This window comes from Cyprinus carpio, chromosome B23, assembly GCF_018340385.1.
Source record: "Cyprinus carpio isolate SPL01 chromosome B23, ASM1834038v1, whole genome shotgun sequence".
NCBI lineage: Eukaryota > Metazoa > Chordata > Actinopteri > Cypriniformes > Cyprinidae > Cyprinus > Cyprinus carpio.
The window spans coordinates 14,760,619-14,784,209 of NC_056619.1; the positions used below are offsets into that span (position 1 = coordinate 14,760,619).

Genomic DNA, 23,591 nt, shown 5'->3' on the forward strand with positions numbered 1-23,591 from the left:
ATCGTATTTGTATAGCTCTAGTCTGATGTAGTTTTTGTGTAATCAGTATGTGTTTAAAAAGGCTGTGGCTTGTTCTTGATGTACCCATATTATGGTACCTGCTTATTCTCAAGGCCTGTTTGAGTTTAAGAGGATTTAACGGGATTGTTTGGTCACAATTACACAATGGAGTAGAAATTTTTGCCAAGTCTGCCCCACTTGAACATAGTTGAATGGAGAATAGCTAAGCCACATGACTTCACGGCTTCGTTTAACTCAGTTATGTGATGTCAAGCCAATAAATGAGCTGATTTAAATAAAGAGGAAAGTCTGAAAAGTCTTACATCCAAAGGAAATCTAATGTAGAGGGTACTTAATGTTGAATATTCTCAGAAGTTCTCTCACATGCAAATAAGGGTCCATGACCTTTAGCTCTGGAGTTAAGTAATGTCAAGGCTACTGCAGGCAGAGGAGGGTCTGAAATGCACAGATAGCAGAAGTAGCATTTGAGAGTTAGCAGTGTCACAGGAAAGGGTAATTGATCCACGGTCTGTATAAATTACAGAGTTGTTTTCTCTTGTGACAGCGAGCTAATGATGTTGCTTTTGGTTCTTTCTGAAGTGAAATTTTAAGACCCCACTTGAAAAGGATTGAAACAGGAAGTCTGGTTTTGGGACATATCAAAGATGCAGTCTTAAATTTTCATGATTTGCTATTTACTAGCTGCTAGTTGGTTTAGGTGTTAGAAAAAGAGACAGGCTCCATCTGAAACACGTTTTTAGATTCCTCTGCCTTCTCCCAGTCTGTCCATGCACTTGTGTCCCTGGCAGACCTCAGTGTTTGGGGGCCTGTTCAGGGGAAACTGGAGTTGTACTGCTCTGCGGTGATACAAATGCCCCCTGCAAGTTCAATAAGCTCTTTGTTTTCTGTATTAATGCTGCAGTGGAGTTCAAGTGCCCTTTCTTCTGTGACTCCCAAGCAACTTTTAGACTCTTTCACTTTTATTGTGACCTGCCAAACCCACAGGGCCCAGAATATTTGTCACGGACTAATTTTGATAGATGTGGGTTTGTGTTCAAAGTGGCATTTATGCAAAATAGCCCAAAAAAGTTCATACAGAATTCATTACAGCTTGTTATATTACTGTTATAAAACAGTAATAATGTTTTATTTGGTAATTTTTAATTTTATTTATTTAATTTACACAATTTCTTAAGACCTCTAGTGCTCCTTCTTATGGTGTAGTTTAAAAGCTCCTGGTCTACAAAAGTATACAGATACAATAAGGTTCTTCCACCGATTAGGCACACCATGTCTGCAATCTGTGACGAAAGCAGCATGCAGTGTGGAAAAACGCACCCCACCTTCCTGTCTGATGGGAGGCCCCCTGCTGCGAACATATTGAAAGCTCATGTACTGTACTTATAAAGATGCCAGATTACAGAAGTTATAATAGTTTAGATGCTCATAAATGAGTCATTGTTTTCTTCTCCATCATTTCCTATCAGCTTAGACTCAAGCTTACCGCTGTCTGGAAGCCTAGTGAGTCATGAACAAGACACTTCATTTGCTTATTTTCTTGCATTTTTGACAAACATCCTGGTCTGTCTTACACATATACTAGATTTTGTTTAGCTGAGACCTGAGATGAATCAGTGATATGAATGCAACTGTCACAGGTGTAGGTTTAAGTGAAGGTTTAGTGTGTCAGAACTTGTTGTTAAAGGCTTTGGCTATGGCAGGTTCAGTAATGGCCTGTTGTGGAGTGGCGGTGTGCTTTATTTTGCGTAGGTAAATTCATTCTCACACACACGCTCATGCTTTATAGATGAGACCTGGTTTGCAGTTGGTGTCAGTTACTCACAATCTGCATCAAAGTGGAGGTTGATATGGCGACATCGTGAGCACATGGAACAAGTATTTGTGCCTGTGTGTCAGTCAGGTGCGTCACTAACCTAATGGAGTGATCTTAAGCTGCTGGGAATGCAATGATTTAGTTAGTCTTTTGTCTGGAAAAGCAGCAGTGATCATCTTAAAATAAAAGATGTGGGTGAATCTCACAAGGAAAACCAAGTCACATTTTATCCCCAAATCAAAAATAAGTGAATCATTTGTTTCACATATGTTTGTTTGTGATTTTTGAAGAATTTATTTTTATTATTTCATTTTATTTAATGACAATTAAGCACAAATTGTCCCTCAAATTGTCATTTCAATAAGGCGAAAATATTCCAGTCTTGACACAAGGAATTTTTTTATTACTATTATTACTGTATTTAAATCTGTGCATTTGGCAGATGCATTTATCCAAAATGACTTACAGTGGATTCAACTATTACATATTATTATGTTTTATATTATCATGATTATTAAAAACAGCACCTTTTTAATAAGCAACCTACTACCATTATGTATGAATGATAATACGTAATTTAGTGTAAATAAATGGAATATAATACTTTAAATGTTTTCTTTTTATACATTTATCATATATAAAAAATAGTTTTAAAATTATAAATACAAATATTGTTTCATAAATAACATATCCCTTTTTTGCATTACTGTATTTTCTTCGCATTTTGACAGTCCTTAAAATGCATAGAAAATAGTTTCCTATTATCCCAAATTATTAAAAATAATTTGATACAACATTTTGTATTTATTTATTTTTATTCTGTAGTGACCTTGACATAGCTTTAATGAGATTTTTTTTTATTTACGTTACTTACTGATTTATTATTAATTTTCTTGCATTTCTGATTGTAATCCTAGAGTTTATTAAATACTATGCGGTCAAAGACAGTAGGTAATCTGCAGATAAGAAACTTGGTGGCTCAGGTTCATCAGATATGGCCTCTCTATCTTGAGCTTTTATGTCCCACTTCATTCTGTCCCATGTTCATGCATCCCAGTCTCCCCAGTGTTTGCTGCTTTGCCACTAACCAATGCTTACCAGTGTTTTTCTTATCTTTCTCCCTCCTTTTTGCCTCGTGAAGATCATAGAATAATCAATGCAGGTAAGCACAGCTTTTACTAATTTCTTGAATGCTTAATCTCTGGTTTGCTTAGATGTTTTACTCTTAAATACCCTTTTTGCTGCTCTGCAGAGCCTGAAAATTATCTATAGCTCTATCGGTGGGATTGCTTTATAAACTTCTTCTCTTAGTGGGGCGAACAGCCAAAGATGTATTTTGAACTTATGCTTGCATTCCATAATGCTTTGGAATCATTCCTCCCACCCAGCATTGTCGTCACCCCGTTAAGCGAATGGCGTTATCCGCCGCTGTCCTCTCTGAGTGAAAAGGCCAGGATAGAGAGCCTCTTTGAGTAGGTGGCTTGTGAGGAATCTGAAAGCCTGTGAAGAATGAGCAGGGCCTCTTTTTAAAAAAAAAGTAGCTGATAGCTGTGCCAGGCTCTAATTGAAAATGGCGGTAATGAGTGTGTGAAAGATCAATGTGGTCTCCGTGCACACAAGCTGCAGCCAAACCCCTGGAGTGTGGTTAAAAGATGGAAGGCCTTTCTCCGTTCACCCTGTGCACTAATAGTCCCCACTTTAGTAAACGGGAGCAGGGGAATTTTTCTCTCCCAGGAGACTGAATGAGAAGAATCCATGAGTGTGTACCATGTCTGAAAGTCAGCGCGATGAGAGGAAATAGAGATGGATAAAGGGAGAAAAAAGAAGCCAGTGTTGAAAAGGAATGGACTCCTGTTCTAGAAGAGAGAAGTTATTCAATGAAACACAATAGCCCCTCCATAGGGTCTCGCACTTTTTCTATTTAAATGTTTTGTGCAGCTATAGACAAACTACATCTGAAACAGAGCAATGTGGGACAGATATTTTTATCTTTTTTTTCCCCCCAGATTTACTATTATATTTCTATTCAGATATAAATCAACTTACAAATGAGGAATGCTACAACAAATATGATTCATGAAGCATTTATACATACAGTGAGTACGGAAAGTATTTAGACCCCCTTAAATTTTTCACTCTTTGTTATATTGCAGCCATTTACTAAAATCATTTAAGTTAATTTTTTTCCTCATTAATGTACACACAGCACCCCATATTGACAGAAAAACACAGAATTGTTGACATGTTTGCATATTTATTAAAAAAAGAAAAACTGAAATATCACATGGTCCTAAGTATTCAGACCCTTTGCTGTGACACTCATATATTTAACTCAGGTGCTGTCCATTTCTTCTGATCATCCTTGAGATGGTTCTATACCTTCATTTGAGTCCAGCTGTGTTTGATTACACTGATTGGACTTGATTAGGAAAGCCACACACCTGTCTATATAAGACCTTACAGCTCACAGTGCATGTCAGAGCAAATGAGAATCATGAGGTCAAAGGAACTGCCTGAAGAGATCAGAGACAGAATTGTGGCAAGGCACAGATCTGGCCAAGGTTAAAAAAAAAATTCTGCTACACTTAAAGGGATAGTTCACCCAAAAATGAAAATTATGTCATTAATGACTCACCCTCATGTCGTTCCAAACCCGTGAGACCTCCGTTCATCTTCGGAACACAGTATAAGATATTTTAGATTTAGTCCCGAGAGCTTTCTGTTCCTCCATTGAGAATGTATGTACGGTATACTGTCCACGTCCAGAAAGGTAATAAAAAACATCTTCAAAGTAGTCCATGTGACATCAGAGGGTCCGTTATAATTTTTTGAAGCATCGAAAATACATTTTGGTCCAAAAATAGCAAAAACTACGACTTTATTCAGCGTTTTCTTCTCTTCCGGGTCTGTTGTGAGCTCGTTCACAGCACTGCAGTGTAGTGATATCCGGTTCGCGAACGAATCACTCGATGTAACCGGATCTTCTTGAACCAGTTCACCAAATCGAACTGAATCGTTTGAAATATTTTTTTTTAAGTCAAATTTAATTTACTTTTTTTTCAAGACTAAAATGTTAATTTCGAGACCATACATTGTTTAAGATATAGAATTACTGTACATCAGGTACTAGAGCTAATATTGTTCCAAAGCCATAATTTTGATATTTAAATACAAAGTTCCAGAATTACTGTTTCAGGCTAGAGCAAAGATGTATTTAGCGCACAGAGAAATAACAGATAATAGTATTTTTATTTAATAATTTTAAGAAATTTAAGGAAGAAATTTTCTGTGGAGTTTTTTTCTCTAGGAATTTTGTTAAAGTGAAGAGAAATCATCTGTTAGGATAGAATTATTAAGATCATTCCACCATTAAGCTGCATTGAATGCAGAGGTTTGGGAAAGTGATTTCTCACTGATAAACAGACTCCTACACACCCCTCAGCTGACTTTGTGAACTCTCTGAGGTACCTGCACTTTGTGAACCTCTGAATTTATGTGTAAATACTCTGCTCTCACCCTGCTTTTTTAATAAACTCAGCAGTGTCCAGTTTATAAGTCACAGAGTCTTCAATTTCATTTGGCGTTGTAGGTTTGGTTTAGGGTGACTGAGTCTGTGTGTATGTGTGGTGCCCCGTATGGCGGCAGCTGTTGCCTGGAGAGCTCATTAACTTCAGAGATGTGACTTCTCTCTTCCTTCCATTACAGATATACAAACACATAAACAACCACCTGCAGGGAGCAGCCCTGATGATGGCACCCGGCACCTAGACACACACACACACACACACACACACACACACACACACACACACACACACACACACACACACACACACACACACAGACACACACACACACACACACACACACACACACACACACACACATCTCAGCCACTGGCATGCTAGTGAATAACTGTTAGTTCTACAATACAACAGCCTGAATTCTCATCATTATCTGCTAGTAGCTCTTTTGTTTACTGGCTGTGATTGCTGCTCCACACATCCCATAATCCTCTAGGAGATAAAGAGACACGGTTATTAAGTTTTTACTTTGAACACAGCAAAGTTTTTATTGTTCTTCAGCAGCGGCCAGGCAGTCTTTTAGCCATCATTGACAGAACATGTTGTTCCTCTTAGAATGGAGGATAAAGCTTTCTGAAACACTTTTAAGTTGTTTAATTGATTAATTGTACATACAGTAGCTAGTTTCACATCTCTTTGATCTTCTTCTTTTTCTTCTTCCCCTTTTCTTATGATTATTGTAATTATTTACATCATTTAGGGATTTATTTTCTGTTATATAGGCTATACATACTGAATTTTAAATTATTATTATTATTATTATTACCAAAATACTATATATTTTGTTTTATACTACAGTAGTATTATTGCAATAGTAATATATTTTTATAATTAAAATGATAGTTTAGAATTTAAAAGGATTGTTTTTCATAATAGTAATAATAATACAAATTATTACTATTATTATCCTTAAAATTACAAAAAAAAAAAAACAACAACAACAACAACAAAAAAAAAAACTATACATTTATATATTACTATTACGAGAGAAAATAAATTAAAAAAAAAATTCCTTATTGAAATGAACATTTTTCATAAAATATATTGTTGGAGTGATTTTACTAGTTGTAAGGATACTTTTTCCCCCATTCCCCATGTTAAAATCACTAGCACACAATCTCAAGTGGCTTTATCCTTTACTCTACCAAGCTAACCGTACAAAAGATCACAGTGTAGTGAGTCGCTGATGGTGCCTTTAACTCCAGCAACTCTTGAGGTTCAATGAGGCTGTTTGTTACCCAGTTCTCTGTGAGGTGTGAAAAACCCTGCCCCAGTTCTTTTGTCACCACGGCAGGGCCACATATAAACACCATCCAATAAACACTCCACCAAAGCACAGTGTGGGCCTTCAGTAACCATTGTCCCATTAGCTAGATCCTCCTCTGTTTCTTTTCCTTTTTTCCCACTGGTTAATGCTTGATGGGTTTTCTGACAGAATATGATGATTTGATGTGCATTTTCTTCTTCTTCCACATATCAGCCTTAATTTTTATGTCTAACACTGAACCTCACCTAGCCTTTTGTTGCAGCCAAATGAGAAATCCCTTTTTTCCAGTGCCATGAATTTGCTGACGGACAGGTCCCTTTGTAGTAATCCCCCATGTTTTTCCATCCCTCCTTCATTGCTGAACAGCCATTCAATGATTTCTAAGAAGCTCCATTAAAAATGCATGCAAAGGAAAATTGCATGTTTTGTCGGCAAGGCCTGCGTTAGATCGAATGCGTTCCTCAGGTAGAAGAGGAAGTCATGTACAGAACAATGTCAGATTCACTGTGCTCTTTATCTCACAGCGAGAATGGTGATAACATGTTTAATGTTATCTCGGGCACCTGGGAGATTGCAATTATGTGGTTGTGAGGAGTGAGTCCCGTCGAGTGGCGCTTGGGCTTTACATGACGCAGCCGGCAGCAAAATGTTTAGATTCATTAGTTGCTCACTGCTGTCTGTCACAATGACTGATGCTGTTTTCACTGATTCATTTGGCGCTGAATCTCACTAAACAAACAGGAGCGTTCAGGAGTTCCTGCTGAATGCAGATTTAGGTAATTATCATGTTCTGTTGAGTTATTTTTAGGATTAAGTTTGTTTCAAAACCAGCAAGTTTGCAAGGTCTGTTTTTCCCCAGTATCCCCTCTATGGTCCTCTTCATCCGGTCTGTCGTTGCTTGGCTTAAGTTTTACTAACACACACTTTTTGTGGTGATTTTTACACTTATTGTTGTGCTGTTTGACTATGGTGGCCTAGTAGTGCACAACACAATGAAATCTCCACAACACAACAGAAACAAGCTGCAACACAACAAAATTAGCACAACACTATGTAAACAAGCCGCAACGCAAAACGTATTTGAGCAACAGAACGTAATAAATTAGCAGAACAAATTGTTTAGCAAGACACAATGTAAACAAACAAGCTGCAAAACTAAATTAGCACAACACAATGTAAACAAGCCGCAGCACAATGAAATTAGCACAACACAATGTAAACAATCTACAGTTCAAAACAAGCCACAGCACAATGTAAACAAGCCACAAAGCAATGCGATTAGCACAACACAACGTAAACAAGCTACAGTTCAAAACAAGCCACAGCACAATGTAAACAAGCCGCAAAGCAAAGAAATTTGCACAACACAACGTAAACAAGCTACAGCACAACTAAATTAGCACAGCACAATGTAAACAAGCCACAGCACAATGAAATTAACGATTTTGTTGTATTGTGCACTACTGGGCCACCATACTTGACAACCCTTGGTCACCATTCACTTTTATTGTAAGGAAAAAGAGCATCACATTTTGCTTTCTAAGGAAAAATTTGAATCATACAGGTCTAAGTTATTATTCTATGATATTATAGTTTAGAATTTTTTGAGAATTTTTGAATTTAGTGTAGAATTTGTATCTAGGCCTAATTTTCAGTTAATTTTCACTATCATATTTAATTTTAGCTTAATTTTTGTGATTTTTTAAATTATTATTTATATTTTGTATTTTTTTTTTTTTGTTGTTGCCTAGAATCTTGAAATGTGTTATCTGGAGGCACTTTTATGTTTGTACATACAGCCCCCCCAATAACTTAACCTACTATTTGTACTACAGTTGTCATTTTTTTAAAAAAAAATGTATTTATCTTTCATTATAGTTTTAGCTAGAAATAATAAACCTAATACAGGTTTGAAATGGCATGAGAGTGAGTAAATAATAATGATATAAAATAATGAATCTTCAATCTGTAGCTAGGCCCTATAGCTTTCTTGAGATCAGCTGCCATTGCGTGTTTACTGCATATCAGTTAGTACTGGGCTGCGTTTTGCACACGACAGCTGCCCCTGAACACAGAGCTGAATGGGACCCCAGCGGCCCCATATCTATGCTACAGAACTTGTCGCAAACACACTGCATGCTTTAATTGTCTTTTTACTATTCCACACACAGCGAGTCTCTAGATGTGCGTGTGTGACTGGTGTATGTGATTTAGTAGGTTATGCCAGGACTTTCCATCCACACAGATGATGGGTGGTGATCATAGCCTGTCAAAGCGAAACACCTGGAAAGAGGATGTCTGTAACATTATATTAGTAGATCCACATAAAAGACTGCAACAAGATATGCCTTTAGAGATCACAAAAATATTCAGCGAGAATGCTGCTTAGCTTTTATAATGATGCTTTCCAGCTATTGCATTTTCTACATTATCATTACCATCTGCTGAATTGCAAGCAGATGTCATATCAAAATCAATTTGTATTTTAAAGGTGTAGGCCACACAAAACTGATAATCGTCTTCATTTGCTTGTCATTCCAAGTTCTCAAACAAGTCATTCAGCCGGGTTTTACTAAATGATTCTGTTGATTCATAAAAAATATTTCATTTCAAAGAACATTTTTTTCTGTGATCAGACATTCCGGCTTTTAGAAATGATAATTTGTACTCTCATGATTTTTAGTGCATCAATTTGCATCAGTTTCTCACACAAAGCTATCATATGACTTGATAAGGCACAATCGATATTAAGATACTTTTATTGTACTTTTGTGAAGCTTTAAAGCGCCAGTAACCATTGTAATTCCACAAAATAAAGTCAGTCATACAGGTTTGAAATGACATAAAGGTTGGTTAATAATTTTATTTTGTCAGCATTTTAATATTAAACTATCCCTTTAAATATTTTGGCTAATTTGAAAATGCTTACAGCTGCCAGTAAAAATATAGTTTAAGTGCTCCTGTTAACACATTGTCTTACGTGCAAATCCATTTCACCTGCGATTTTCCCCTTAAAATAATCACAAAAATGCATTACAGAAGTCATCAACACGTTCCCTCTGGGCTTTCTCATTACTCAATTTTGTGTTTGTCTTTTTATTCATTGTTTTTTTTTTCTTTATTAACATTAAGGCGTGGGTTTTTCTTTTTAGGTCATGGAATTTAGGTTTAGGCTCCGGTTCAAGTTTAACGTAATTCCAAACCCAACCACCTCTCTTCTTTTTCTCATTCTCATTTCTCATTCCCTCTCTTTTTAACACCTTTCACCATGTCTGACTAGCACTCAAATTGGAGTTTTGTAGCAGTTGTTGTCGTGGCTTGTTTAACTGGCTGAGGGCCATCGCTCTTCCTTGAGAATCGGCATGCACTTACCAGCAGCTCCTCCTGGGGCAGCAGAGGAACGTTTGGCAGCTTACTGTCTGTCAGTGTCTAGCCAAGTCTGGCTATGTTCTTAGTGTAGTGTGCAATACAAACATCCTACTGGCCTTATTGGCCTCCGCCTGTTCCACATTGGGGTTTTTCTTTTGTGAAGACCTCAAGGCTTGTTTCAGCAGGGGATAAACCATAATAGTCTGTTTTATTGTGTGTGTTGAATGTTCACTCTTGGTAATTACTGTTGTTTTGATCTCCAGGGTGAGTCAGTGAGGGTAGTGATGAAAACTCATAGGTTCTGGTATGTTTTGGAAGGCATGAGGGCTTCTGCCATACAAAAGCAAAACACAGTAATTGTGAGTAAAGTGTTTTAGTTTTTAGTTGTAATAATATTAATAATAATTTAATATTTATTACAATAATAAAAAATTATTATTATTGTAGTTGTTTTAAAGCTCTAATAATTTTAATATAACATTTATTATTATTAATGTTAATTACAATAACAATATTATAACAATGTTTGTAATATTATTACATTATATAATATATGTAATATTATCCTACATAATAATTGTTTCACATTTGCATAGTTACCGTTTTTGTCTTTGTAGGGCAAGTTAGATTGTTTTGTTGTTCTGTACAGAGCTCAGTGCAATAAGTAATGCTGTAGGTATGAAACAAGCTATGTATTCCTCATTCCTGGTCATCAGAATTCCAAAATTGGCAGCATTATGATGATTAATTGGTGCTGATGTTCACCACAAAGTCTTTTGATGCCTCGCCAACCTGCCTCTTCTCGTGGAGCCACCACAGATCTCGATTACCCACTTTTGATTAGACCAAGGCATTACTCAAGGAGACAGATCGAGTTATAAACATCCATAAATAAAGATAAGACATAAAGGTACAGAAAAATGTTAAAGGTCACAGGTAGTTTTTTTCTTTTCTTTTCATATGGCAGGTGTGGAGGAGACTAGCCAAAATAGCCCTTTACCTACTTGCACAGAACACATACTGTCATCTGGTGGCCATTGAAGGTATTGCTTCTTTTGCATGTGCACCATTTACAATCATGCTCTCCTTGCCATGAAGCAACTGAGATGGAACACAGTTCAGCTCAGGTTAGGCCTCTGCATACCTTGGATGAAACGTTGCATTAAAATAGGATACGTGTGGACTGAACTGTGCCAAAAACCTTCAGATAAATTAGAGTTTAGTGAAAGATGCATTGTTAACAGATATTCCTGAGTGACGTGAGGAAGCAGGCAATTTTCCTAGTAATACATAGCAAAATATTACTAACAATGCTAAAGTATGTAAGATGGTGTTAGAAATCTTATTTGTAACAGATTGAAAATACATGTTGTTTTGACAAGGTGAGTGTGAGCTATACCACCTTCACACCTCCAGTTTACATAGGCACCAAAGATTTTTTTGTTGGTACGGATGGTTCCATGAAGAACTGTAATGGAATTTTTGTTTTGAGTTTGATTGTTCAATGAAGAACTGTTTTTTTATTTATTTTTATTTTATTTTTATTCAGTTTACATAGGCACCAAAGATTTTTTTGTTGGTACGGATGGTTCCATGAAGAACTGTAATTTTGTTTTTATAACTATCATTTTCCATGAGGTAAACTGTATATTTAGGTGTATCCACAAGGGGGCGCAGCTGCACCAGTATCGACATTCACTGCTTATTAGCAGCTGTATTGATTTCATAGCTGTTGCAGGTACATAACAACCAGATCCTAAATCCTGTAGAGGTCAACCTATAGATCCCTCTTGCACATCATAATCTATACTCCTGCCCACACTCTTGGAGAGATCGTTACGTAGATGGATAACTGAATGCAATTGCTTTATGTAACAAATGCCCCATTGATTTCATGTCTCTTTATGGTTGACGGATGGAACAATACCGTACACGGCTGTTAGAAGATAAGACTGATTGTGTTGAGCGGATGATGAGCGATGACCCTAAAGGTCACCGTGGCTGAAATGTGAAGATGAGCTCGGTCGCAGTAAAAGACTGTTTAACATTCAGGCAAGAAGCTTGAGGTTCACCCCCACCCGGTTTGGTGTTAAGTGGGGGGTCCATCTGGTGTGCAGACATCTATGATCCCCAGTGCTGTACATTAATAGAAAATCCTGGCTCCTGTCCATAATTTGCCCCCTTGATTTCTTTCAACCCTCCCTCTACTCTCATATCTGCTCCCTTGCTTAAATGCACACATCTTCAGTGTTTCCTCTGATGTGTGAGGGGAGGCTCCAGGGGGTCTGCTCAAATGGGGCTGAGGTCTCCATTAGGCTGCCTGACGGAGCCAATCTTTTGGCAGCAGACAGGCGTGAGGGAATTGCTCACCCTGACCCTGATCCACCAGCCCCCCACCAGTTTGTCGCCCAAAACCAATGTCCAGGTCTTTCCTTCGGCCCAACTATAAAAGACAATGTAAAAGATGCACCCAGCTAACCCATTTTTTTTTTGTGATAAAGTTTTTATCAGACATACTGTCCTGTTGTTAGCTTGTTTTTTTGTGATGTTTGTTACACTTCCTCATTCAACCTGGCACTATATTTGGCATTGCCAGTACTTTTTCTTCACGTGCACTGTTTGCCGATAACATAAAAGAAGTTTTAGTGAGATATTTCAGTTATGAAATATGTTGTCTTTTTGTATTTGTATTTGTTCTGATTGCGAGCTAAAAGTCATGTAACTCTTCTAAACTGTATATGGTTGTATCAACGTTGTATTAACAACAGTTAAACCATTACTGTTTCATCTGGTTTAATATTGTAGTAAAAACATATCCATGTACTACAAAAACTAACCAGTTTTGTTTTTGTAGTAAAAATAGCATGTTTTACCACACAAATAAACCAGATCAAACGTTTGTTGTATTTGTATTTGTTCTGATTATGAGCTGAAAGTCATTTAAATCTACACAAACTAGCCTATATGGTTGTTTTAAATAACAGTTAAACATTGCTGTTTCATCTGGGTTGCTTTGTAGTAAAAAAAAAAAAAAAGAGTTTACTACAAACACAAACCAGACCAGTTTTGTTTTTGTAGTAAAAATAACATGTTTTTACTACAAAAATAAACCCGTTCAAACGTTTGTTGTATTGCTTTTGTTTTGAGTCTATTTCAAGGTTTTTGTTTATTTGATTGTTTTACAATGCTTTCATGTAGTAATATAATATTAAGATGTTTATGCAACAGAAACCGCTTTTCTCAACATTGCTGTTTGGTTCTGGTAATTTTTGGTATGTATATTGCACATCATATTTTGTTATGTTTCATTGGATGTGTTATTGCTAGAAATTATTGTTCTGCATTGTAACCTAACATCAAGAAAAACGTAACACTGAGAAATATGTTTTGTGCAGCAGAGCGTAGACAGCTGGGTCAAAGCTCTTCAGATTACACATTCTGTTTCTATTGTGAGGCCACTGTTAGGTAGTATTTCAGTGAGTATGACTAATACTGAGGCTGCTGTTATTTTGCCCACATTTCTTTCGTGACACTGTAAATGTGTAAAAGATATTATCACTTTACAATCGCAGCATTTAAAAGAAGGAACCCTGCCGCGAGGGAGCGTACTGTAAAAATAGGAGAGGCGTGTGGAGTTGCTGCTTAAGGATCCCGTTAGTTACCCCCACACACCCCCGCTTACACTTCATAATCTCAATCAGCGTTTTGACACTGATTAATTCTGCTGTTGACACATTTCAGGCTGTCATGCTGACTTACCCATCATAGTTGTTAATGCTAGCACTCTTGTATGTGTCAAAATGGAGAATGAATGGGAAGCATGACAGATATGAATAGTGATACGCTTGAATCACTTGCTCTATTGGAATTAGGCCTATACATATAAGCCTCATATTCCTCATGCCATTCCAAACCAAAAAGAAAAATGAAGGATATCTTGTTCAAGAAGTCATTGCTTTTGAATATATGTCACAGTTGAGGAAAAAAAAGACAATAGCAACTTTCATTTCATGCAGACTTTTTGTAACCAAATCATTGAGTCAAGAGTTAATTTGTGAATGAATCATTTTGTGAACAACTTCATCTGATTCACTTGAATAGAGCTGATTGTAAGAAATGTATTGTTCATGAATCAGATGTTGCTACTTGTGAATTATCTCATGTAAAGCTACAAACTAGGAATATAGTGAATAAGTTGTATACTTTTGGGATGTTTTTGAAGCTTGAAAGCTTCGGCCCCCATTCATTGTAATATAAGCATTGGAAACACTCTTCTAAATTTCTCATTATATGTGCCAGAGAAGAAAAAGAAAGTAATACGGCATTGAATGACATGAGGAAAATAAGCAAATGATGAAAAACTTTTTAGGTCAGCTATGCCTTTAAATATCTATGTACACATATTTTTTCTTTTTTCTTTTGTTTTGAGGTAATATGTGGAAAGTGGTTTAGAGAAGGCACTAGCATACATATGGGAAACATTATAAACCTAATGCTAATAATAAGCAAGTTTCAAACTGAGAATCCTGGCTGCAATCTTGTCCATTGTGTAAATTATAAAAACGATCTGGGATTTTACAGCCTATGCAAATGTGCACTTAATCCAGCATGCTAATATTATGGCTGAAACAATGGCAGTTATAGACATTAAACAAAAGCTGTTTGTTTGCTTGGAAAATCACTTTTGGCTATTTTTGGATTTTGTGAGGAACGTGAAATCTGCGGATTTTATATCTCAATTTATTTGGGCAAATTATCTCATTATCATACATATCAAACCCTAATCCATTGTGAAACAAATTGGATAAATTGGTTTGGGGGTTTATTTTTTATGTACAATGGATGATGCTACTGTCCCTCACGGCATGCAGAAGCACATTAAAAATCAAGGGCGATGGATGATGCTACTGTCCCTCACGGCATACTATTAGCATTCCAACAAAAAGCTCATAACTGAATAAAAGGGCTTCACTCTTAATTTATCTATCACTTAATTTAATTTTTAATTCTTTAATAGAATGAGATGTAACAAAGCAATACTGTTCTCACACTCTCTCATTAATTATGTGCACTCCAGGCTAAACAATTATGTGCACTCACCACATACTGTTCTGTTCCTGCAGTGAGAATAATAAAAAGAGCCTTTCAGAGTGGTTATGACACACTGGTCTCATAAGACGAAGGAAAATAGTGGATGAGGAAGACTGGATTCAACAGGATGTCCATTAAGAGGCTGTTTTGATATGCGTTTAGGAGCGGGGACTGATGGAGTTAATTGGTACTTTTGAATGTGCTGTCATACGGCGCTGTAATTGGCTTCCTGAGGACAGAGCCAAGCTGAAGGGAGGAGGCGGTGGGCCGCTGGGTGGGCATTTAACACTGCACTGCCCCTCTGAGGGCTTGAGAGAAAGAAGCTTGATCAGCATAACACATTAAACATTTACACTAACCCATAAACACTGGCTGGCCTCATTACTGCTATCAGTACACGCAAGTCCTGAACACACAGCCGCATCATCATCATGGTGGGCGGCAGACAAAGACGAGCTGGCCTCAGGAAGATTAGGGGCATCACGGTCGTTTTCATCAGCGCTCCTTCTAGAACAAGACTGCTCGACTTTTGTCACAAAGCATAATCACTTTAGTCTCAAGGGCCACACTTTTAATTTGAAATAAATTTTGTTTATTTAAATTAAATATGTACTGTATACTGCTGTTCAAAAGTTTGATGCCTATTATTGTTTTTCATGTTTTTGAAAAAGTCGCCTGCATTTAGGCTGCATTTATTTGATCAAAAATACCATAAATAAGTAATATTGTGATAAATTATTATAAATTTAAATTTAAAATAAAACATTATTACAATGCTAAAATGAAATTTATGTGATGCCAAAGATGAATTTTCACCAACCACAATTCTTCTATCTACGTATCTATATACAAACATTATTAATTCTCTAATGTGTAATATAAAATCCAGGGCCCCACTCAAAATTGTATGTATATACACATGTATATGTAAAGTAGATATAAATATATAATTTATAATTTAGCCAAAATATAAAATTATTCATAAAATTTAATAATAAGTTTCACATAAATGGAAAAAAGAAAAGAAAAGAAAAAACCCTTTATATTATGCAACTTTTGCGTGAAAAAGAGTCTCCAAACCCTAATGCATTATAAATAAGCTTTATAAATTATCAATTGAAGCCAGTGTGAAATAAGCACACCTGTGACCCCATATATGATGAATTTCATGTTTGTGCATCAAATTGTGTTGTTGCTATGCAACCAGAAAAAAACACTTACAGTGTGTTTACATCAGCCACGAGTGGAATATCAAAATATATTTTTATATTGATTAGTTTCCATTCTAATCAACTAAGCTGTTTATACTGGACGTGTTCTAAGAGTAAGTGATATTTTTCTTTCGGGGATCTCAAAAATAAGCATCACATATATACCATGGTATATATAAGGGGAAAAAAATAACTCAAGGCCTGCATGTCTAGAACACACGGATGTGTTTTCCACCCCCAGTCACACTGAACCTCATTGCAGAGTGTCACTTTGTATCTTGTGTTAACAAGGATTAGCATGTGTCCGGTTCTTTGTCATCCTGAGGTATTTAGAACAGGTCAGTTCATCTACAGGTTAATTCGTTTTTTCGGAAAGAGCCGGCACGAAGCACCGGAGCTGATATGAAAGCGAGGAAAATGAAAATAGGGGTCAGTGCGAAATACGCGCGAGAAAAAAAGCCAAGACGGAGAGAAAAAATCCAACAAAGAGGAAACGAGAGAAAGTGGTAGTTTTTCTCCCACAGTCCATCAGGGTCCGCTAATGTATGAATGGTGCGATGAAAATTGATTTCCAAGTGAATTATTCCAGGCTCTCAGCCTTTTATAAGACAATAACCTTTACTAAAGTGCCACTGTCTTGAGTAAGATGAGTTCACTTGTTCATTTCACTACGCATTTTCTTTCTTTCCTCTTTTCTTCCTCTTGCATTTCACTCTCTGACGGAGTCGCTAAATAGACCTAGCAATTATAGACAGACTGTTTTGATCGATAGTGGTGGAAATGATACCGGAGTGAAGGGAGGATTATGAAATATGAGGAGCATTTGATTGTGGGATAGAGGAAAAAGGGGGGAACTATTTTCTCAGAGAATGAGTTGTTGCGGGCAGGTGGTAGACTGCGTGTCAGGTCAACTTATTGATCCGTGCATTTGGCCAGCAGACGAGTCAGAGATGCTCTGCGGTGGTCTCCCAGTTGGCCGTCCTCTGGCTGGAATGCCGGTGCTTTATCACTGTCATACTCTGCTTGGTATTTTGACCTGGCGATGGTAAACCTCTGCCCCAAAATGTGCCTCTGCGTGGTTCGTCTCGTCTTCATGTGGGCATGTTTGTGAGTATTTTGGCTCCAACCCCCAGTTCTCCCTCACTTCCTTTAAGCTCAGCGGAGGATTGGTTTTGGCTGGGTCACTGTCTGGCTACAGATGCATTCTGGCTGGTGTCCACAGTCAGCAGTCTGTGGTCAGCGGTCATCGTGCACAATGGAGACGGGCCGTCCCCTGTGGGTGTCAGACGGAAACGTACACATGGATCCTACCAGCTGGACTGATGGCTTGGGGGGCTCAGTTTCTTTCTGCACTTTTTCTCTCGGTCCCCCTCTGTTTCTTTTAAGTTATCCATCAGTCTCTTTCAAATCTAGTTTGGGTTTCAATTCTTTGTAATTTCACCCTTCTGTTCCTCACTCTGCCTCGCTTTCCTGTCTGATTCACCTCTTCTTCTCTCCCCACTCATTCTAATTTTAGAGAGAGACTGAATTTTTTTTATCTGTCTGTTTTGTTCTTCCACTCCACTCTTTTGATCTCGTCTTCACCTCTCACACATTCTCAGCTGTCTTTGCTTCTGTCCAGCCCAAGTGTGATTTCTACCACAGGCTCACTGGTGTACAGATGCCCCCGGCCCTCTATGGGGGGGCCCCTCACGGCTATGAGGCAAAATATTGTGTAGAAGCTGCATTACACCACTGTGCACCCGACACACGCTAATTACGTTAATTATGTGTACATTAGTGTTGGATAGAACCCAAAGTCTTCAGCTTTGGTATGATACAATCTCTGATAGCTCAGTATGAATGCCAAATCGATACCAATAGAGAACTATATGCGTGGAAGATGTAACAATGATATCCACATGCATTCTTCAAATATTCCAGAACAAAAAAATTTTTTCACTGAGCAGCAAAATAACAACAGACACAAATGTGAGTAATGACTTGAATGAAAATGTCTTGATTTAAAGAGCGACCTTTTGCTTACATGCTCTGCATGTGTTGTGAAATTGTTTTGTATTGTTTTAGTAAAGATCAATTATTAATTTCATAATCAGTGCATTACTTTTTCATTCTTAATTTAAGCAAAAGTAAAAGAAAATTTGAAAATGAAAACTTAATTTTTTTTTGTATGTGTGTGTTTACTGTTTATTAGAGTTGTGACGGAGAGGAAATTTTTTACCTCCGGTCAATGACAGTATCAAAGGGAACGGGTTGTTAGTGGGGGTAGTTTTTTAGAGTTTTCCCACTTTCCCTTGCTTTTTCTCACTTTTAAATAGCTTATAAATGCCAGTGCGCATTTTACTTTAAAATTTCGAATTAGCGGCAGTTCGGTGTCAATTGATTGAATGGACAACAACAAAACAGCACAATGAGCAACTCACTTATATTAAACATAGAATGTTTAATTTGTTTAACAAAAAGAATAAAAATACACCATGCTATAGGCCTGAAAGGAAATAACAAATAACCTACACAAAGTTTAAATATGAAATAAACAGAAAATTTGCAAACACGGGGGAACCAAATACATAAGAAACGAATGTTTCCTTAGATAAACGTCAACAGGTTTTACAAAATCCAAAATATTTTTACAACAGAAGCTTTTGCATTTCATTTCGAAACTAAATCTTCTGCCATCATCTCGTTTTTCTCACCTCACTCTCCTAACATGATAAATGAAATCTGACTCCTCCTGCTGATGTGTGATCATGCGACTGTCGTTCAGCACGCTGCATTGAGCAGTCTTCTTCTTCTTTCAGTTTTTAATTGTAGTGTCTGTTCTCTAACTGAAAAACTACGACAATGGGGGACGGTGCCGCGGTGGGCAAGTAATGTAAGTGGTGTTGTGGCTTAAAACCAGTTACACTGTCAACACTATCGCAGCAAGATTAGTCTTTATATGTGTGCTGTATTTGGGGGCCAGTGTTATCAGCAGCATCTAGAATGCTAGTTCAGACAAATGACCCCAAAAGCCTATTGAGTGAATGAAAAATGGACCTGCTATTCGCTACCAGTGTGAAAGAGTCCCTAGGGATACACCGTTTTGTTTTAAGATAGCGTTCAATGTAAATAGGTCTTTCTAGTTGGAAAGCCATCTTATGCTCCTGTGGTATAAAAATGGGTCCAGGGTTGCATATAGAGCTCCAGAGGAAACCTAAGGCTACCAATCACTTAATTCTATTTCTCGGAGCCTCCGAGATTGTGTGTCACAAACAACCTCAGAATGAATGAGATCATCCAGTGTTCCATGTTTGTGACAGTGGATCTTTTTGAGGAGTGTCACATGGCAACGGCCCTCCGGAACACTGGAACATGGAGCCAATTTGTTGCCTGGTGAGGGGAGTCACATGACCCCTGCGCAATCCTGAGGGATCTGGGGGTGGGGTGGTACTTGGTTCATATAGCCAAATGTAGGAATGATTGTCAGAAAGGGGGTTTGTAAATCATCAGAGCCGAGGAGGGGGGGAATCTTGAGTATCCTCAATCCAACAAGGTAGCAGCCACAAGTTCACAATGTTCTGTCTAATCAGAAAATGCAATGAAGTCATCACACAGGAGAGCAGCAGATGTAATTGGGAGGAAATAGGCAAGGCTGTGTTGGTGAATGGATGCCTGGGAGGAGGGCTGTGTTGCTGCGGCTGACCCGTGGCCCCTGAGTTGCTCATTAAAACATGGAGGCTTCGGTCAAAAGGAAGAAGATGCGCTCTTCCCGCATCCGTGCAACGCCCTCATCACGAGCACGGACCTGTGAACACATTGGACAGGTCAGAGAAGGCAAAATTGACTTGCTTGCACACACCAAGCCTGGTTTTTCATCAGAACAGTGACGGAACGGACACGCTATCTAAAGGGAAGCTGTTGCAGAGCATTGGCGTAAGGTTATTGTGAGGCAGAGCTTTGTGGAGTCCTCGCACGTCTGCGTGAGACTGTCAGACATGATGTCTGATGAGGTTCACCTACTGTTGCAGTGTTTCACACTTGGCTTGATTACTTGGTCCAAATTTTGCTCCCCTGTTAGTGTTTATTTATTAGTATTAGTTGACATTGTTTGCTGTTCATGCTCATCTCCTCTAGATTTCATTTGCCGTTATCTGAAGCACAATTAAAATCTTTTTGAATAATCTCTAAAACCACAATAGTTTAATAATACTGCTAAATGTGAAATTTGCTAAAGATGACAATGAGTATCCATTTTTTAATTTGCTTTAGTATATTTTAATGCCGAAATTCACCTAAACATTTAGAATGAGTAATTTTAGTTTTTAATATTTTATTTTGAATTAATTTGGTCACAAAAGTATTAAATTGGAATAAAGGCTCTTCCTCTTCCATCTTTCTCCTCATACCCATTACTGTGATAAATAAAGGAATAGGAAAAATTCTGGTAAATTAGAACCCATTACTGTGATAAATAAAGGAATAGGAAAAATTCTGGTAAATTAGACCAAATTTGTATTTATTTGTAAGAAAAATAAATACAATTATTTTACAATATTTGTGAATTTTATTTTATCATTTATTTATTTCAGGAAAAGTCTTATTTAATTATTATTATTTTTTTTATTCTCCAGAAAATTATATTTGCTAGATATTGTTCTTGTGTAGAGTAAAGCTTGGTTAAAAGCCGTAGCGATGCCTGACTTGCGAGTAGGGATATGCCGGTATCAAATTTTCATGTTGCGATTAATCACTAATGCTTTTATCATGGTATATGGTATTATCATAATATTGAAATTTAGCTGCAAAAACATCTTGTCATAATACAGCATAACAGGTTTAATAATTTTTTCTTTTTTTTCTTCTAATAAATGTAAATTTAAATTTTATATAGAATTAAGCAATAAATTTTTTTTATTTTTTTTTTAATTTTACACAGATTAAAGTGCAAAAGAATTATAAAGACCAATAGGTATCACTTTACAATAAGATCTCATTAGTTAACCTCAGTTAATGCAATAAAATTCACAATGAGCAATAACTATAATGGGGTGGGGGGGGGGGGTCCGTCATTTAATATAGAGCTTTTTAATGAATCAGTTCATTAGTAAATCACTGAATCATTCAGTATGATTCAACATGAAGTATAGTGTGAAATCACCCTTTGTTTCTTTCCACCGTGCTCAATGTTTTTTCTTCAGTCAGTTTCTCTGGCAGCATGCTTACGTTTGCTGATTACATGCAGTACAAATGTTTGCACTGGCCAAGTCTGAGGTCATGTTCACGTTCACGCCAGACGCAGAGCATTGTTATTGTTCTCTCTTACAATCTCTCCTCCTTGTCTTTCCTCACTATCTCTCTCTTTCCTCAGGGTCCGTATAGAATCTTGGAGGAAATTCTTGGTCCACGGTTGTTATTGTGGCCGCTCTTTGTTGGTTTGCAGGTGAATAATGGATGAGACATCTGTTATGTTTAAACGCACAGCAATCATTGGCGTACGCTTCCAAAAAGCAGCTGTGTGGGTGTATTTTTGTCTGCTTTTTTTCATAGTGGATCTCGTTCTCAGATTGAGTCTGTTGTGTTTCGTAAAGTGGAGAATTAAAAGCAGGAGAAATGCACACAACTGTCCGAGCAGATTTAATTAACATGCAAGGCTTTTATCAATCGGCAGCTACTAAGTGTTTTTTTTTCTACTTCTCAAAAAGTGTGCAACTAGCTGCAGTTAGCCTTTGAAGAGTTGTGGAAGAGAAAAGAAAGGAGCAGGCAGTCAGTCTCAAGGTGAGAAGAATCTATCTCTTCTTCCTGTGTTGAGTGTCTCAGACTGCTGACAGATTGTATCAGCTGATGGCACAGCCACGTTTCCCATGTCTCTGGAACACCTGTGTCAAAAAGACCCCATGAGCTCCAGGGCCCCGGTGCCTCCAGATATTCGACAGGGGATTCAATGCTCTCATAATCCTCAAAAAACAGTACAATCCTGTCCTGTCTTCTCATACACACAGCGCCTGATTGCAGATACACAGCTGCATAAAGCTTCTCCCACTTTTGACAGTTACTCTCTGAAATCTGTCTGATTGATGTGAGAATGGATGAAAAGGCTGTTTTGTGGAAGCCGGTTTTGCAAGGCTCTTGATTTGAAATATAAATAATTGAAGCTCCTTTTTTTCTCCTCGGATGGCTTGCGAGAAATGAGGATGTATGCCAATTAAGATTCCCTTCTGCCCTCCAAGACGATCCGGCACGATGGAGAACGAGCCGAAAGACGGAAGAATGAGAGGGTGAAGAGAAAGAGTTCATTACTGTAAATGCAAATGAAACGGTCCCTGCGTATAATAGCTTGTCACTGTCAGAACTGATAAGAGAAAAAGCTTCGTTTTTGTGCGTGTGCATAATTTTGAGCGGAGTGTGTTCGGAAATGCAGCTATATAATGGTAGAACATAAGCCGTAGAGGTTATATAGTATTATTCGGATGCCTTAATGGTAATACTTCGTAATAGCTGGTCTCCATATAGCATGATTTTTATATTTTGCACAAGCTTGTTAGGCCTACACAAGGAAATGTAATATTCATAAAAGTGGGCTGTGAAGTATTCTGCAGACATAAAACACTGGAGATATTCTTTCCTCGGTTAAACCCAAAACTTTATGAAATATTGTAAATGCTTTTGAGAATAGATTGCCCATTGCTAGGTTGAGTTTGTGTGTGGATGTTCATGTGTATGTGTGTGGTAACAGCAATCATAATAAGCTGTGGATGGACAAAAAATGTCCAGATGGGTTGAAGAACAGCTCCCTTTGGTCCCCGAGCACTTGCTGCTTTGCAGTGGTTGATTCATTGGGATATGCTGAGGAACAGCTGGGTTTTGTCTATACTGTATGCGAAACAATTTCCATTTGGTCCTTCAGTGTGTTTGCTCTTCTAAAATGGGATGCTCTGCATGTCATCCAATCACTGCATCCTCTCCACCTCTGCTTAATTTATAGGTAGATGGAAAACAGGCTGAATTTGGCCCCTATTCTGCAGAGGTTAATTGTGTGAGGCGAATCTGTGCCGCTATTGATAGTGGAGGATGAACCGAAAACAAGCATTGTCTCAAGCGTAGATTTGCAGATAAATGAACTGCGGAGCTGTACCAGACGTTTCCGTGATGAAACTGTGCACCAGGCAGATGTTGGTGAAGGTGCTTGTGTGGAGACGGAAGCTCGAAACAGCATGCCATTTTTTTTTCATGCGTTGAACTACTTAACAACATTT

The 23,591-nt window shown here is 37.6% G+C and overlaps 1 protein-coding gene across 9 annotated transcripts in view; it reads left to right on the forward strand.

Moving 5' to 3' along the window:
• The window catches only part of LOC109045073 (agrin-like), a 243,045-nt gene that overhangs the window by 64,810 nt on the left and 154,644 nt on the right, over positions 1–23,591 (forward strand). For 5 of the 9 annotated variants that reach the window (XM_042751067.1, XM_042751065.1, XM_042751070.1 and 2 more), the window contains exon 3: positions 2,976–2,996. The exons of the other annotated variants lie outside the window; for them this stretch is intronic. In XM_042751067.1, the coding sequence (XP_042607001.1) occupies positions 2,976–2,996 (21 nt within the window). The remainder of the gene's footprint in view (positions 1–2,975; positions 2,997–23,591) is intronic. 9 annotated transcript variants of the gene reach the window in all.